Consider the following 17,352-nt stretch of genomic DNA (forward strand, 5'->3'; position numbering starts at 1 on the left):
TATGTCATCCATATACAATACCAGATTAATTTAAATACTCCCACTAACCTCCTTGTGTGCACAAGATTTATTATTTGTCAGTTATTAATTTAAGTTTTCATAAAACTTCATTAATAAAAGCAAACAATTTAAAACATCAGGAGGCTTGCACTAATTCATAAATGAATTTTATAATTTTATATACTTTTCTGACATCCTTTAGATCAACGAAACCCTATACATATGTCAAATACATATACAAGGTCATTCCAATTAAAGAATATAACCTCGTTATCTATCCGCCAGAAGTGTTATGGTGAGGCCATGTCCTTCAACTTTTGATAGGACATATTAGACTCATCTAGTTCTTGTGCTATTCGAACCGATAGTCCAACAACAACCTTGTGGAATTGATTCGTGTTCCAATTTTGAAAGGACATGTGTTTTGTGTTACTTGAATTTACTCAAGTTTTACGTCACTCCCACTGTCTCTTTTAGAGACATATTTCTTCTAAAGAAATGTTTCAGTTCATGTAATAAAACAACTTTTATCCTAGAGAGTGTCGTAAAATTAGTATCCCTTAGGTACTTCCACAAATACACATTCATTCAATTTGGGATTAAGTTTATCTAATAAACCTTTACAATCTCAAACTATCATAAAGTCAAATCAGGTACTCTTACCTCCATATCAAATATGGTGTCTTTATATTTATTTTATCGGAACTTGTTGTGGGTAAAGAATAACTGTAATTAAAATAATTTTCAGAAAGAGTCGTTGGAGATATTAACGAACTATCCTATTTGTAAACATGTCAAACATGATGTAATATAAATAGTTATTATTATACTCCTTATTTAAGTATTTACCATCACGACCTGTTCGTACGGTCTTAATACTTTTCAAAAAATTTCCTTTACTTCATTCATGAATTCTTTGAACAAATTCAAAGAATCATAGTTTGTGTCCAATACACATATTCACATTTACTAAGCTTATTAGTAATGTAAATGAAGTAAGAGAAATAAAATTATATCTAGCAAATAAGTTTAGTGGTCCATATACATCTCATATGTATATAGTTCCAATAGATCAAATGTCACTTCACCTTATTTGGTAATTGACATACCGAGCTATTTTCAAAAGTGGAACTCACATCTTTCAAATGATATAAATCAAATGAGTCCAAAACTCATATCCATGGAATCTGGAAATGTGTGTCTCACTTTATTAGTACTAAACAATATTGCCACTAATATACACAAGGTCCAAATCTAATTTGATCCTTATTTATGCTTGTTATAGATAAGGTTATCAAGTTGATGAAACTCAATTTCATTACTTGATTAGAACACTGGAATAGAAAACATTTTGGATAATGAAACAACATTTGTCTATTATTCAAACAAGTGGTCCTTTTTCTTGTCAATACAAGGTTTAGGTTCAATGCTTCTATTATTAAATGAAACTTAATAACAATTATTTGGTTCCATGTCAAACTCAATTTCTACGATCAATGAAACTATTTCATTCTAAACGTAAGTTGACTTTATCTATAGTCAATTTTTCACTTCTTTCAAACAACTTCATATTTCAACAAATATGAAATTTGCATTTGGTATCATATACCTAAGATGCAAAAGTGAATAATTTAACTTTCTATAACAAAATGTATGAAGAAGTCTTACTTCTTTCTTTCATTTTTACTCTTTCAAAATCATTAGTAGTTTTTCTCGTATTTGAGAGAACAATTCTCAATACATGTACCAATTCAGAAACTCCTTTCTGAACTATTTATCCTTCGTAAGGACATTTTACAGTAAAATATAAAATATATGCCAAATATATCTAACTACGAAAATAAGAATATTTGTATCATGATTAAAACATATTTAACTAGGTCTTTAATTAAATATGCTCCCACTATTTTACTCAAACCAAATGACCCTCGACATTTGATTCGGAAAATCCCGTTGGAAGATTTTCTAGTGGGAATGAGATCCATATTTTACTATGTTCTAAGTCAGCGTTGGACTGATTACACAAAACATAGTTATTTTAGGTAGGAAACTCCTTTCCAATTGTATCTCATACAACTCTCATATCCTTTCCGTTGGGTGAATAACACTTATTCTAATCCATCATATGGAGTAACCCAACACTTGCTTCTAAAATCATATTATATTTCTTTTAGTTAAGTTAGACCCAATGAATAGCAATCGGGTAAACTGGTTACCTCACTGCAACTTATCAATATAGACAATGCACTTTACGTTGGCAAAACCTACATTGATCGATATTGATCTTGAAGGGTGCTAAATGTTGGAAAGCTTTCAACTTAATATTTATTTTAAGGGATTTTAATTAAATTTAATCTCACCGTATTTTGTATCTCATACAAAACGTGTTTCAGTTTACATGACACTCATGTAAATATATGTTTAACAATTATATTAGCAGGTAAATAAAGCACAAAAAGAGCATACATGCTATCATACATTAAAACATGTTAAGCATACATCTCATACATGCACTAACATAATTAAATATATAAACACACATTTCATGCATCACATACATAAAAATAAAATAAATTAGGTAGTATGGTTATGACCTCCTAACGCGCAAGAATTAAATAAACTAATTTATTACAATTCTTTGACCCACGAGCAAACTTCTCAAGCTTCTCCGTCGGTATCATCATTTGGCGTCGTCTTCTCTTGAACTCAAGAAATTTCATTATTTAAATAAATAAATAAAAATGCACGACACGCAGGCCGTATTTAAAATAAACCACGACACGCAGGTCGTATTTAAAATAAAATAAATCACGACACGCAGGTCGTATTTAACCAAATAAATAAACGTAAAATTCTAAGGTCATAACCGCATACCATATATTTAATAATAAATAATAATATTAACTCTTTATTATAAAAAAAAATCTTAATTAAATAATTCCTTTTTAACCCAATTCAGAAAAGGGGAATATCTTGCACATAACGATCTTATGGATTAAGACAAAACTGTTTGCTAAAATCAAGACTCTCTTGATGCGTAATTTAGGTACAATTAGTTGGCGATTAAATGCATCATATATGCATAATTGGAAATTTATAGATTCAAACCATTTTGAATTATCTAATTTCCGTAACAATTTTAAAACTTCATTTAAAATAGAATCAAACCTTTTGATTCATCATCATCTTTAATGTACCGAATTAACTAAATTTGATTCAGATCCTTTTAATTCAAAATCAAATATTTTGAATCAAATATTTGTTGATTCTCTAATCATCAAATATAGAAATATAATTAAAACTCCTTTCTCTTGCTTTTGAATTTTGAAACACCTTTCAAATAAAATAAATTATTGATATCAAATATCAATCAATTATCATATCATTGAAATCATTCAATTCAGAGAGCAAATCAGATTTGCACTCCAAAACATTATAATTATATCATCAAACTTAACAAATCAAATTTGCATTCCAGATCAATATAATTATATACTGCACATAAGAACAATAATAAACCGTATATGATCATTATCAAATGTCAAGGCTTACGTATTGGCAATTTTAATCACATGAGTATAGTCATTTGAATCAACTAATTCATTCAGCCAAATAAAATAATATTCTATCCACAAATCACGTGAAAGTATACTGCTAATGCGATCCATTAATTTTTAAAGTAACCGATTCAATTCTTGAAAAATTCAGTAGCACTAGCGATGCACTTATATCTTTTAAAAAGCAAATATGACTTTCATATATAGCACACTCTTGCAAATCATAGTCGAATGCAGTACACAAACATACGAACGAAAACATGTATGTATAGCATATTTTGAACAAATTCGAAACACGTGATTAACGCATTCAATCAAACAAACGCATATAAACATGATCATATCATCATATAACCATCGATATGCATAAAAGAAAATTTGAATTTAATGATTTAATCGGAACCGATGCTCTGATACCACTGAAGGGATTTAAGAGGGGTTTTTCATAAAAATTAATCCTCTTAGCGGAACAATCCCGATGAACGGATCTTGATTAAACCATTAATCACAAATCAACGAACACAAAACCACAAGTTTATGTGTTTACCTCTTGAAGTGCAGAACCTTTGAAGTAGAAACTATTTCTGATCACGAGCAAAGCAAGGTAGCGATGCATCTACTCAGTCCACACGAACAGAACTTCTCCGATGACCGGTGCTAGCCAATTCCACCAGAGATTCAGAGAGAACAGGGTTTAGAGAACGGCGGCTAGGTTTCTAAAAATTTTAGGACTAACTCTTAGGTTAAAATTCAGCACATAAGTGTATTCTTTTTATAGACTTATTTGAGTATCCACCGTACCTTACGGTGTGCTGTATTTTACTTAAGTGCACCATACTTTACGGTGTGCCGCGCTTCTCTAATTAAATAATAAGTCATACTTAATTATTTAATTACTAATAAGTCCTACTTATTATTTTATAAATAAGTCTTACTTATTTATTTCTCTCATCTATCTGTCCTTTGTGTGTGACCCTATAGGTTCTCGTAACGTTGGCAATAATATTAAATCACATATTTAATATTATAAACAGTGAGCGGTATCTAGCAACACATCACTGCTACCCAAGTGACGAGAATGTCATGTGATCTGACGAAACCTTTCCATGATAACGATCGTGTGTATAATTACCCCTTTGCCCTTATATCTATATTGAACACAAGGCATAGATCGTGTCATCCTTGTATGGTTCAATATCTTATTTCTTGATCCCAGAATATACTGAGTAACGAATAAGCTCAATATCTCATATTGACTTAGTTCGGCGTGGCCACGCATTTTATCAGTCATATTCCATCAAGAGGCCCGTAGATATTACTCCTGTTATGCATGAGGGGCAAATTCCATCTAGGTCACTCATGTCCCTCAGCATGATTTGTGGAGTACCCATCAACCGACTTTATAGTCATCCTGTTACGGACAATGTTTGAACGGCAACTAAGTACTCTACTCCACATCTAGGGTCCATAGTGGTTTCAGGTCGAAGGGTGGTATACACCATTATCACTATGAGAATAACTTATGACATTTTTCATAACACACTATGTAGTATTCTCATGGTGGGTCAATCCAATATAAATATTACTCCTAATATTTATATCTATGTGAAGACTTGATATCTCATATCCATGACACGTGAGATGAGGTCATCAGTCTACTCACATAATAGTCTCTATGTTTTACTGTTATCCCACATCACAGTAAAACTTGACTACGGATACTTTAAGAATAATGTCCTTATGTTTAATGGAGTCTCACTATTAAGTCACACTTAATGTTCCATTAATTAGACTAGCTATTCTAGGGACTTTATTAGTTTGAAACAAACATAATAAATAAATGCCTTATTATATATATTAAATATATAAATCAAAGTCATGATACAAAAGAAGATTCTATCAAAACAGATTGGCTTTTAGGGCTTACTCCAACAAAAAATGCAACCTTCTTTTATTGAAATTAAAGATGCTGTCTTTGACATGGATGCCTCTTCAGCTCCAGGCCCTGATGGCTTTGGAGGATGCTTCTTTCAAAGCTATTGGGACATAGTCGGTAACAATGTTTTTAATAATGTTTCTCAATTTTTTAGATCTGGTTGGATTTTGACTAAGGCAATAATTATAGTTTTTAATTACTAAGGCAACTTTCAATTTTTTAATTATGTTTCTCAATACTAAGGCAACAACTATTACATTATAATTATCGCGGTAAACGAAAGCCAAATCAACTAGAGGAGTTAGAATGTAATAGTTGTTGCCTTAGCTTTCAAGATCATTTTTCTTCATTATGTCTTTGCTTTATTTGATTTTCTAGGATTGGATTATGTATTGGGTTTTCTACTAGCCTAATTGCCTAAGAGGAGTGCTAGCAACACACTCTTTAACAAACACACTCTAACACACTCTGTTCTATTGATTAAAATTTATATGAATCCCATAAAAGTTATATGGGTCCACATTTTTTTATGGGACTCATGTGAATTTCAACCAATAAAAGAGAGTGTGTTGGAGTGTGTTCGTTAAAGAGTGTGTTGCTAGCATTATTCTTGCACCCGATTGGTTTATTAAATGTTTCAAAAATTGCATCCACTATTATGTATTTTCTAGGATAATTATGGTTTAATAAACTCAAATGTGTCAAGTAACACTTGAGAAGGGTCATTTCAATCCCTTCATTAAGTCCTAAGGCTCGGAGATGATATTGCAACTTTTATGGTGTCATCTACTTCCTTTCCTTCCCTTCATTAAACGTCCAATACAAAAAGGAATAGATTCAAATATATGAAAACTAGTTTAAGAATTGAACGTCCTTAATAAGAGTATGATCAACTAAATTCATTTATATCCTAATATATTTTACTTCAAAGTTTACGAACAACAACTTAATATGAATAATATTAGCAATAATTAAACTAAGCTAAAAATTGCTTATTTGCTTCAACCGGATTGTATCTATCAACGATTGAGAGTTGCTTTCAAATTTGAACATGAACAAAATCTTGAGTGCATGCTTCTTCCATTGCACAAAATAGAGCAATAAAAAAACTATCATTCAAATTTCTTACATATTAGAGTCTATTTTATAAGATTATAACTAATTACTTGTATCATGGTGTGGATGAGTTTATTATTGATTAAATGAAGTATTTTTTTTGTTGGTAGATAGATTAAATGACAATAACTATTAAAAAGTCGCGCGCACACACATAAGTGAAAAAGTCGGAGTTTGAACCGATCATGACGTTCAACCTAATAATTTTGACATTTTTACAACTTCATTAAAATTTGTGTACGAAATAAAATATTATTTAGAAAAATGCTTTTAGAGTTTAGGATTTATTTTGGTCCCTTGAAATTGTTTTTACTAAAATTGTTTTTACTTGTAGAGTTGGGGGCACTAGCTAAGAAACTTTAACATAGTAAAATAATTTTAAAACTTGTGTAATTTTAAATATAAAAATGTCAACCAAGTTATTGGGCTCAAGTGGTTAATGAACTTAAAAAAAAATGACGGATTTCGGGAGAACCCAGGTTCGATTCCTAGGTGGAACAATTTTTTGATCAGACTTTACTTACCTCGCAGCCGAACTCTGAACTATTAGAGTTCATTTCCCCTAGGAACTAGAGGATTATAAACAACAAAAAAAATGATTTCAAAATTATGTGAGTTTAGCTTAATAATTGTACATTGCATTAAAGGTGAAATTTATGGTCCTTTAAAAAAAAAGTTACCATTACCCTTTAAACATATTTAGTCAAAAAATAAAGTAAGAAATATAAATAATTGAATATTTATTTAAAAAATTGTTAATTAATGGTAAAATTGGGGATATAAATTTCACATTTTGGTTCTTGATTTGTGTGAAGTGAGCCGAGCAAAGAAAGGAATTTGATTAGGGTTTATCGTTGTGTTGTGTTGTGTGGGTTCAGTTCTTCAAATCTTGTGGTAATCCTCGCATTTCCGTCTCCAGGTACATCTTCCTTCTTACTCGTTTATCAATTTTATTCTCTGATTTGGTTTAGGAACCCTAATCTCACTGATTCTCAAATATCAACAATTCCATGAATGATGTGTGGGTGTTTTCTTCACATTGTTAGTTTTTTATTTTTGAGGAAATGAACAACGTTTATAAGTGTGTGGTTTTATGTAGTGATCCTAACTTCAAAAACTTATTGCAAAAGAAAAAATTGAAAAATATGTGAAGAAAAAGTTAAGTCCACATGATTGAAATTTGAAACGGTACCTTGGTAAATTGGAAAATAACTAGAGGGATCTCATTCTATTATTGAATACTGGTGCATATACTTAAGCTTTGTTTGTGAGTTTCGAGGGGAGGGGAGGGTTTTGGAAAAATGGAAGGAATAGAGGAGTTTGGGAGGACTTTCGCGGGTTCATTTTTCTTCATAATACGAAATTCTATTAATTTGGTGGAACTCAAAAATTGAATTTGAGGTGATTTTGGTGTTATAATATTCTAAAAATTAAAATTATATTAATCATAACTATTTATTTATCATTCTCTATAAAATCACTCTAAAAAAATGTGAACGATTTCTCTATCTTTTCCTCTACTTATCTCCCGCCAAAGTCCTGTCATGTCATCGCTTCCAAAATCACAAAGAAAGTTAATGTACATTTACTCTTTTTTTTCTTTCATAATATTTATTCTTTTTCTTGAATTTGTAGGTCACTTATGACTTTGTCCAACAAGAAGGCTAATTGTGGTGATCAAATTGATCGAATAAGTGACTTCCCGAGTAATGTGATTGATGGCATCCTAGAACACTTGAACATCCGTGACCGAGCTAGGACTAGTATTCTGTCAAAAAAGTGGAGGTATATATGGACTTCATTCCCACGACTTGAGTTTGACAAAGAATTTTTTGATCTGTATGACGGCGACTCCGACCAAGAGGATTTTGTGGACCATAAGCCTAACATTTCAAGATTTATCACGGAAGTTCTTTTACTCCACAATGGGCCGATATATAAGTTTACACTTTTCATGCATCGTCACTTCAACATCAAAATTGAATTCCTTGTTAAGTGGATTCTGTTTTTGTCAAGGAAAGGTGTTAAGCATATTCAGCTTGTGAACAATACATATCATTCCTATCGTATGCCATCTCACCTCTTCTCTTGTCAGGAATTGACTCACGTTCGAATTCGCCACTTTAACATGTCAGTTCCACCTAATTTCCGTGGCTTTAAAAGTTTGTTGCACCTTCACTTAGAACAAATTAAATTTGAGCTTGGTGCACTTGAGAGTCTTATTTCGGGCTGCCCCTTACTTGAAGAGCTTTGCATTTTAAACTGTTCTGGTTATGAATGCGTTGATTTATCTGCTTCTCCTACTCTCAAGGTCTTCCACATTGAATATAATCATGCGATCAAGTCAATTTGTTTGGAGAAAGCAAACAGTCTAATTGATCTTACACTCATAGTTTATCGGGATGGAGTATCTGGTTTGAATAATATTTTGCCAAAAGTTCAGAGGCTTACTATGGGATTAGACTCCAAGGTCAGTTATTTTGATTCATGATCATCATCCAATCCAATGTTTCCAATATTTACATTGAAAGTTGTGTTATTTCCACTCGAAGTGTTGTACAAATATATCTCATAGTTTTTTTGTTTGTATGCATAGATGTTATATGCAGATGTCATTCATCCAACACCGCTGATATGCTTAAAGTATCTGAAATTAAGTACGGTGAATTTGGAACAAAGAGAAGAACTTTTGCATATTGTTAGTGTGCTCAAAAGTGCTTCTAACCTGGTCGAACTTGTTATGGAGGTGTGACCATGAATACCCTATGATTCTTTGCTTTTTTATTTTTTTATTGGCATAATATGACTCTTTATTATTTTATAATGTAGACTTGTTGCGACAAAGATTATAAGACAGAAGTGCCAGATCATGCTGAAGAGTTAGATTGCAGTAGTTATTGCCTTAATCAACTACTGACGGTGAATATCAAAGTTAAAACCAACTTTAAACATGTTATGAGTTTGATTCGCTTCATACTTGCAAATTCCTCATCATTAAAGACTCTTACTCTTGACATTGATCTTGGTTATAAGAAATCAGATGTGCCTATATTGTTCGGCATTTCACGAGACTTGTTATGGATGGAACGAGCATCACAAAGAGCACACGTTGAAGTCCTTCACCAAAGAATAGATTATGACTTTAAGGATTATAGGTACTACTGACCTAGTCCAAGAGAAACTAGAAAATGTAATCGTTGTTTTAATTTCTTTATGTTCGAATTTATTACGCTTTTTTAAGACAATTACACATGAATGGCCATCATTCATGTTGAATGGTTTATTAAATGTATTATCTTTTAGGGAAAATCACAATGAAGAACAAGTGTTTTATTTTCTAGTGTAATTTTTCTTGTTGCAGTAGAAATCTTCCTAATAACTTGGTGATTTCATTCTTGCACTCAATCTCTCCAAGCTGCTACAACAATTAGCAACGACAACCTCACATTTCAAAATGCATGTTTTTCATAGCTTCACTCCAAGAGCTCGTAGAGTCACTATACCTAAAACATTGCAAAGCATGAATCAATCAAATTTATGGACTATATTTATTAATGCTTCCCCCAAATATCTCCCCAAGCCCTTTCTAAAGAAGATTTGATGAGCGCGAGAACCACCATAAGAGAGAAGAAATTCAATTATCAAGGACACCTTTGCAACCACCGGCGCCATGTACGTAAACTCAATCACTTGCAGTAATCATTCGAGCCTAACAGGATCATGATGGTTTTTTTTTTTTTTGACTTGCACGATCATGATGGTTAAGCACTGTTTTAAGGGGAATTCAGATCTTATCCCGGTCCAAGTAGTAATAGGGATTCCCAACAAGTCACGTGCCATTAGAGACAAATCTGAAAATTGGTGACAGCTATCCTTCCACCATTTTTTTTTTTTTGATAATATCCTTCCACCATTTTCAGACATCAAAGTTCTCATAATGCTGAAAATCCAAAGTTGGCTCAGCTAAGTACATATCAAGTTCTGACTTTCCATGCTTATAAGCAAGCTTATGATTGTGAATTTTTAATCCCTATTAAAGTTCACAATTGAAACAAATGAAAAGAACATTAAAGCAATAATGTTATTTTATATGTATATGGTTACAATTATCTAATTTTTTGTATGCTTAACAAATGCCCACGGGACACTGTTTAGCATGACCCGGTACATGTAGGGGATACTCCCCTGGTACGCACTGATTTCGTACCTGCGTGGTACACCAATCCAAAAAAAACACGTTTTTTTTTTCCTTTTTCTTTTATTCGTTTTTGTATGGGAAGATTTAGGTTTTTTATTTGTTTATAATATAAAGATAGCTATTACTGCTAATAAACAATAACAAAGTAGCCGCTGAAATTATTCATTCATTAAAAAAGAATATACTCAATTCAAAGAGAGATGAAAATCTAGTTTTTATTCTGTTGGAGATTTGTGTTGGCCTCATTTTGCTAAAACAAATATTCAAGCAAGATGTTGGATAGAATGCTTCAACATTGGATACAACATTCAGTGTGCTCATACAATGCTTCATCATTGAGTACGACATTCAGCATGCTCTGTTTTCGCGTCTGAGTTCGTTTTATTTCTGCGCGTAATCTTTTGAAGATATGGTTTAAGAATTGTTTCGTGTTGGCTTGTTCATCAAGACACACGTGGTTTATGAATCTTCATAAGGCGGTTTACTTGGTTACTTGTTCCTCAAGATTGTCATAAAATATTAAGAAATAAAAGATTTGATTCTAAAATATATTTTGTGAAGATTGTTGCAGAAAATATAAAAGATTTATTTCAAATAAATCTTTGTGGTTCAAGGAGATTGTTACTGAAAATATATTTATGGACAATAAATATAATTATGGAAGGAATAAATATTTGGTAAAAATATATTTGTGGAAAATATATTTTTCTTCTACAAGGTTGCTTGGGTGCAGTCCGTTTGCTCATCAAAGCCCATGCTGCTCATGCTATATATTGAAGACTCAAGACCTAATTTTATTAACCGAAACTAGAATCAAAATAGAATATCAAAGATGTAGTTTTTTAGGGTTTCGTGTCTTTAAGCCACTCTCTAGGAGAGTTGGTGTAAGTGAACCACTCAGGTTGTGAGATGGTCACTATGTCCTCACTCAGAAACCTTTAGGTAATGAGTTGAGTATTGTACTTGGAGAAAGCTTGTAAGCAACTCCAAATTGTGAACTTAGTGAAGGGTGTTGGCTAGGTATTAGTTTTATGGGAGTGTGACTCCTTGCAGATTGTTATCGATTGTAAACACGGGTTGTGTTGATTGAGGGAAGTGAGCGGAGGTTCTCATATCTAGGAGTTCCTAGGTAGAAATTTCATCAAAGTAGTAAACCCTTCCAAGAGTAACATGTTTGATCTTCCATTATTGTTCAAACTTGGCTTCTTCTTCAGGATGAATGAGGGGAACTTCAAGTAGTTCATCTTGAGGCCTTTTTCTTCTAGCAGGTTCTTCTTTTTAGGTGCTTTGATTGCAGTAGCAGAAACTTTCTTGATTGAAGCAGGAGAGGTTTTGAGAGGTACAAATTTTGAAGAGGTGAGGGGTTCAAGCACAATTTTTTCAAGTTCTGAATCTGAGATGATGTTTTCAGAGTCAGAATTGTGAATGACATGCACAGTGTTGTCAATGATAGGTTTCTTTCCAGTACCAATTCCTGACATGATTCAGATGACCTTCTAATCTTTGAGGAATCATATGATTTGGCCTTTTTAGATTTGAACATGTTAGGTGGAGTATCAACTTGACTTGGTACAACAATGGTAGGATTAGGAGTAACAGTACCATCAGTTTTAGGGTTTGGATTTTGGGTTAGCTGAATGGTTTCTTCTTCTGAGGGATTGTTCTCAGAAGGTTCAGTAGAAGGTTCAATAGAAGGTTCAATGGTTTGTGTTGGGAGAATTTGTGACATGGGTTGAAGATCTAAGGGTTCGGATGAGTCAATAATGGTTGCATGTTCCTGATTTTGAGAGTTGGAAACAAAATCAGAGGTTCTTTGTGGAGATAGGGGTTGAGGTGTTGATGAAGATGAAGGTTGAGGGATGACTCTTGTGCTTCTTCTTCCTGGATTTTTTGTTCGGGCCATTTTTGTGGTAGAGAAGGAAAGATGGTATGGAGAAGGTGAGATGTGATGAAATGATAAGTTTAGGTGAGTGTAAAAAGAGGTGGAAGCTTGGGGAAGCGGAAGAGTGTAGTAGGTTAGGTGTACTTGATGGAAAAAGGTTAGTAGTGTTTTAATGTAATTGGTTTTAGTAAAAATGAGAGAGAGAGAGAGAGAGAGAGAGAGAGAGAGAGAGAGAGAAACTGATCGTTGTAAGCTTCTAAGGGGGGAGGTAAATATATTTCCTTCAATGCTTGTCAAAAACATTTATTCGGTACGTGTAGGGGATACTCCCCTAGTACGCACTGATTTCGTACCTAATTTTTTTTTTTTTGCAATTGGCATGCGCGCAGTACACCAATCCAAAAAAACACGATTTTTTTCTCCTTTTTCTTTTATTCGTTTTTGTATGGGAAGATTTATGTTTTTTATTTCTTTATAATATAAAGATAGCTATTACTGCTAAAAAACAATAACAAAGTAGCCGCTGAAATTATTCATTCATTGAAAAGGAATATGCTCAATTCAAAGAGAGATGCTAGTAAAAGGAAGGTTGAGTTGTTCATAGGCAAGCATTTTGATGATGTGTCACTCTAAGAAAATGTTGGATATCAATACATAGCACAATGATAGAAATACTCTCAAAGATTGAGTGAAAATGTCAAATATTAAGATTTAGAAATGAGTAGAAAAAGAATGTGGGGTGGTGGTTATAAAGAGTGAGAGTGAACCTATTAGTCACTAAACTTTCTCATTTTATAAGTTATATTTGGAGAAATGTAAAAGGTATACAATTATGATGATTTTTTTGGTTACTCATACAATTATGATGATGCTAATTTAGTTTTTTTTAGATTTAATTTAATAAATTAAAAGAAATAAGTAAAAGATTTTAATAGAGATTAGAAACATTTTCTTAGAGTGACACATCATCATAATGCTTGCCTATGAGCAACCCAACCTTCCTTTTACTAGTAAAAGATGGGTAAAAGTTGAAAACTATTCTGTTTCGACAATATGATTTTTTTTAAACAAAGAATATAAATAGAAAAACAACTTTATATAATACTCAAATTTTTTGACAGGATTATTTAATACTCAACTTAAAAATAAACACAAACATATTAATATAATATAAGATATTGTTTACCGATTTATACTTTAAAAGAGGTAAAATGTAATTAGACATAAACGGAGCGGATTCGAAAACGGGTACAAAATGGGTATCAATATCCCCATATCCTCTCCAGTCTCCACCCCCCTCTTTCAAAATCAAGAAAAATCTAAACTCAAACCCAAAACACAATCATTTGAATTTTCACCGTCAAAATCGAGGCAAAACAAACGGACACGCGAGTTTGGATTATATTGCAACTGCAATGTCTAAATAAAAGTGCATAAATTAAAGCGGTTGCATAATATATTTTACCGCGTAGTAAATAAAAGAAGTACGTAATCAGCAGTGTTTAACGGCGACTTTGTCCTTTTCTCCATCCACCGTGATCTAAATCCCACCCAACCCAAAACACATAACATAACAACAATAAATAGATCGATCATAATTTTGTTCTTCTTTTTCAACCTTCATTCTTCTCCCCTTTCTTAAACCAATCCACTTCACTTCCCTCTTTTCAATCCCAGATCTGCTTCAAATCTGGTTAGTTTTATTTTCTTTTCTCAATGCTACCAAATTCATTCTCTGTACCTATGTTTTTGTTCAATTCAGTAAAAAAAAATGTTCACTTTATTGCAAAATTGTTTTTTTCATAGCTCCTAGGTTTTGCTACATTTCTTCAGTCATGTATCAAGTTCTGAATTTTACATTTAATAATGAATGATTTATTTGTTTATTATGTGATCTGTGTGGTAGAATTAGAATTGTTAATTTGCAAATTGAGTTGATTTAGGTTTTTTTTTCCCCCTTTTGTTGGTTGTGTTTTAGCTGAAGCATAAAAAATAATGGGTGATTTTTCGGGTCCTGATTTAATCAGTGACCTTCCACAAAGCATTATAGAGACAATTTTGATACAACTTCCTATAAGAGATGCTGTTAGAACAAGCATTTTGTCGCGAAAGTGGAGGTATAAATGGTCGACAATTACTCAGCTTGTTTTCGATGAAAAATGTTACCCTAATTGTCACGATCGAGAAGCTGTTCAGAAAAGTGTTGTTGAGTTTATTACTAGATTGTTGTTTCTTCATCAAGGACCAATTCATAAGTTTCAAATAGTTAATACAAGTTTGCAGAATTGCTCTGCTATAAATCAGTGGATTCTTTTCCTTTCGAGGAATGATATTAAGGATTTGGATCTTGAATTAGCAGAAGGTGGTGAATTCTTTAGAATGCCTTCGTGTTTTTTCGGTTGTGAGAAATTGACTCGATTGGAGCTCTCGCGTTGCGAGTTGGATCCGCCTGCTAGTTTTAAGGGATTTTCGTGTTTAAAGAGCCTCAATCTTCATCAGGTTTTGATATCCCCAGAAGCAATTGAAAGCCTCATTTCAAGTTGCCCTTTATTGGAGAGTTTATCACTGTCATACTTCGATTGTTTAGCTCTTACTGTCTGCGCTCCAAACCTCAAGTACTTGTGTCTTGAAGGCGAATTCAAGGAAATTTGTCTTGTAGATACTCCACTTTTGGTTGAATTATCTGTTGCTATGTATATGACTGACGATGTTGCCGAGCACATGGAGCAAAGTTCAACTTGCAATTTTGTCAAGTTTCTTGGTGGTGTGCCTAATCTTGAGAGGCTTGTTGGTCTTATTGACTTCACAAAGGTAACATTTTGTTGTTTTTTTTTTTTGGTTTAGTAGCCTAGTGGCTAGACACACTATAAGTGTGGAGAAGTGGGGAATCCAGGGTTCGAATCCCGGCCCCTCCAAAAAATGTCCCTAGTAGCTACCAGCCGAGCTACCCTCTTTTTGTATATATATAGTTTAACCATCACTGTGATGAACAAAGCAAAGGTGTTATGTTGTGATGTTTGGCTAACCTCTTTCTTTTTCATTTTTGCACGTTCTTGTAGTATTTGAGCATAGGTAATGACCTAGGGCGTCTTTCTATAATGTACAACAATTTGGAGACTATTGAAATGTATCAAGTAAGTTTTGAGGATATGAAAGAGATACTTGTAGTCCTTCGCTTGATTACAAGCTCTCCTAATCTAAAGGAACTTCACATTTCGGTAAGTCCTAACTCATAGCATAGTTTGGTTATTATTTTTATATGTCATTACTATAATCAAGTATTTAATGTTTATTACTGCATGCTTTATGGAATTGACTTCGGCAGGGTTCATCAAACATATCAGCTGCCACATATGCTGCAGGTTTTGAATTTTGGGAAAAAGAATGCCCTACAGACTCTATACTTAGTCAGCTTAAAGTTGTGAAGTTGACAGAAATGAGTGGTGTGCCGCATGAGATAGAATTTATCAAATTTCTGCTTGGCTGTTCACCTGCGCTGGAGACGATGAGTATCATTCCTTCTATGTATGATTTGGAATGTCAATTGAAAATGTTGGTCGAATTGATGAAATTTCGAAGAGCTTCTACTAAAGCAGAAATTTATTTCATCCGCGGAGATTAAAATGGTGGGCTATGTTGCCAAATGCATTCTTTTATGTCCTTCCTATTGTTTCCATTGTTACTTATTTTATTTTTACAATTAGCATACAATTATGTACATACCCTTTCATTGTACTATTTTTGTACCTGTAGTTGTTTGATAATAGTTACTCAATTCTTATTCCTCAGTTGTTCAAATACAATCTCTTAATTCCCTGATTTGCATGGCTTTCCTATCTCTTTTGCAGGGATGCAAGTTCTTTCAAAATAAAATGATTTAACTCGTTGCAGGTGTTTTGCTTGTCCTCGGAATTTTATGGAATATGCTGAGAGTTACTTGCCTACCACAGTCCTGCATTTGGTGTATTGCAGCATAAGTTATTTGATGTTTTTCATAAAATAATGATAATGATGTTTAAACCTACAATTGTTTAATGCTGGCGACTTTGTTTAAGGAGCTTATTTCTTATACCTTGCAATGGTTCATATATGTTCATGGATAATATGAGAATGGCCACATGAGTACCAGTGTGTCCAGTTTATTTCAGCTCTTTCCTTTACAAAGTTACATTGCTTTATATGATCATAACAGTAGATTTATGTTGCTCTGCCTACTAATTGATTCAATTCTTCGAGCCTATCATTTTCTTGGAAATCCATCTACTTCAATAATCTGAGTACACACATAACTAGTTCAGATGATTTTCAGCAAGCAAAAGTATCATATTTGTTTTTTCTTTTAGTTGTCAACAAACAGATCAAACTTCTTCCTTTGATAGATTATTTTTCACTTGCATTTGTAGTCAGTGAATACATTTTGCGCAAAGCACTGAAACTAACAATTAACTAAAAAATATTGTTGGTTATGTATTTAATTTGCGCAATTTATATATTTTTTGAATGGGGTTGGCTGGAAATTGTTTCAGTCAGTATTAACCTTTTAGTATATAGATGTTGGTGGTGTGGTAACTGCCAAGTGAGAAAAAGCATGTATGGGAGTATGGTGGGGCTCATATATTGCTGTTGAATTGTATTGGTAAATCTTGGACATCAGCTGATGTTT

At 32.8% G+C, this 17,352-nt stretch overlaps 2 protein-coding genes across 3 annotated transcripts; both read left to right on the forward strand.

The window, feature by feature from the left end:
- Window positions 1–7,392: 7,392 nt before the first annotated feature.
- Window positions 7,393–9,949, forward strand: LOC123911622 (F-box/FBD/LRR-repeat protein At1g13570-like). The gene is made up of 4 exons (XM_045963077.1): window positions 7,393–7,528; window positions 8,245–9,079; window positions 9,206–9,355; window positions 9,439–9,949. The coding sequence occupies exons 2-4, from the start codon at window positions 8,252–8,254 to the stop codon at window positions 9,772–9,774; spliced, it is 1,314 nt and encodes a 437-aa protein (XP_045819033.1). The 5' UTR covers window positions 7,393–7,528; window positions 8,245–8,251; the 3' UTR covers window positions 9,775–9,949.
- A 4,088-nt stretch (window positions 9,950–14,037) lies between these two features.
- Window positions 14,038–16,836, forward strand: LOC123911623 (F-box/FBD/LRR-repeat protein At1g13570-like). 2 transcript variants are annotated; one of them, XM_045963078.1, is made up of 5 exons: window positions 14,038–14,382; window positions 14,668–15,500; window positions 15,749–15,907; window positions 16,015–16,315; window positions 16,538–16,836. In XM_045963078.1, exons 2-4 carry the CDS (start codon window positions 14,685–14,687, stop codon window positions 16,309–16,311), a joined length of 1,272 nt encoding a protein of 423 aa, XP_045819034.1. In that variant the 5' UTR covers window positions 14,038–14,382; window positions 14,668–14,684; the 3' UTR covers window positions 16,312–16,315; window positions 16,538–16,836. The 2 variants fall into 2 exon arrangements, with proteins under 2 accessions (XP_045819034.1, XP_045819035.1); XM_045963079.1 differs by having other exon boundaries at window positions 14,201–14,382; window positions 16,581–16,836.
- The last annotated feature ends 516 nt before the right edge of the window (window positions 16,837–17,352 follow it).

The sequence above is a fragment of the Trifolium pratense genome, linkage group LG2 (genome assembly GCF_020283565.1).
Source record: "Trifolium pratense cultivar HEN17-A07 linkage group LG2, ARS_RC_1.1, whole genome shotgun sequence".
Classification (NCBI taxonomy): Eukaryota; Viridiplantae; Streptophyta; class Magnoliopsida; order Fabales; family Fabaceae; genus Trifolium; species Trifolium pratense.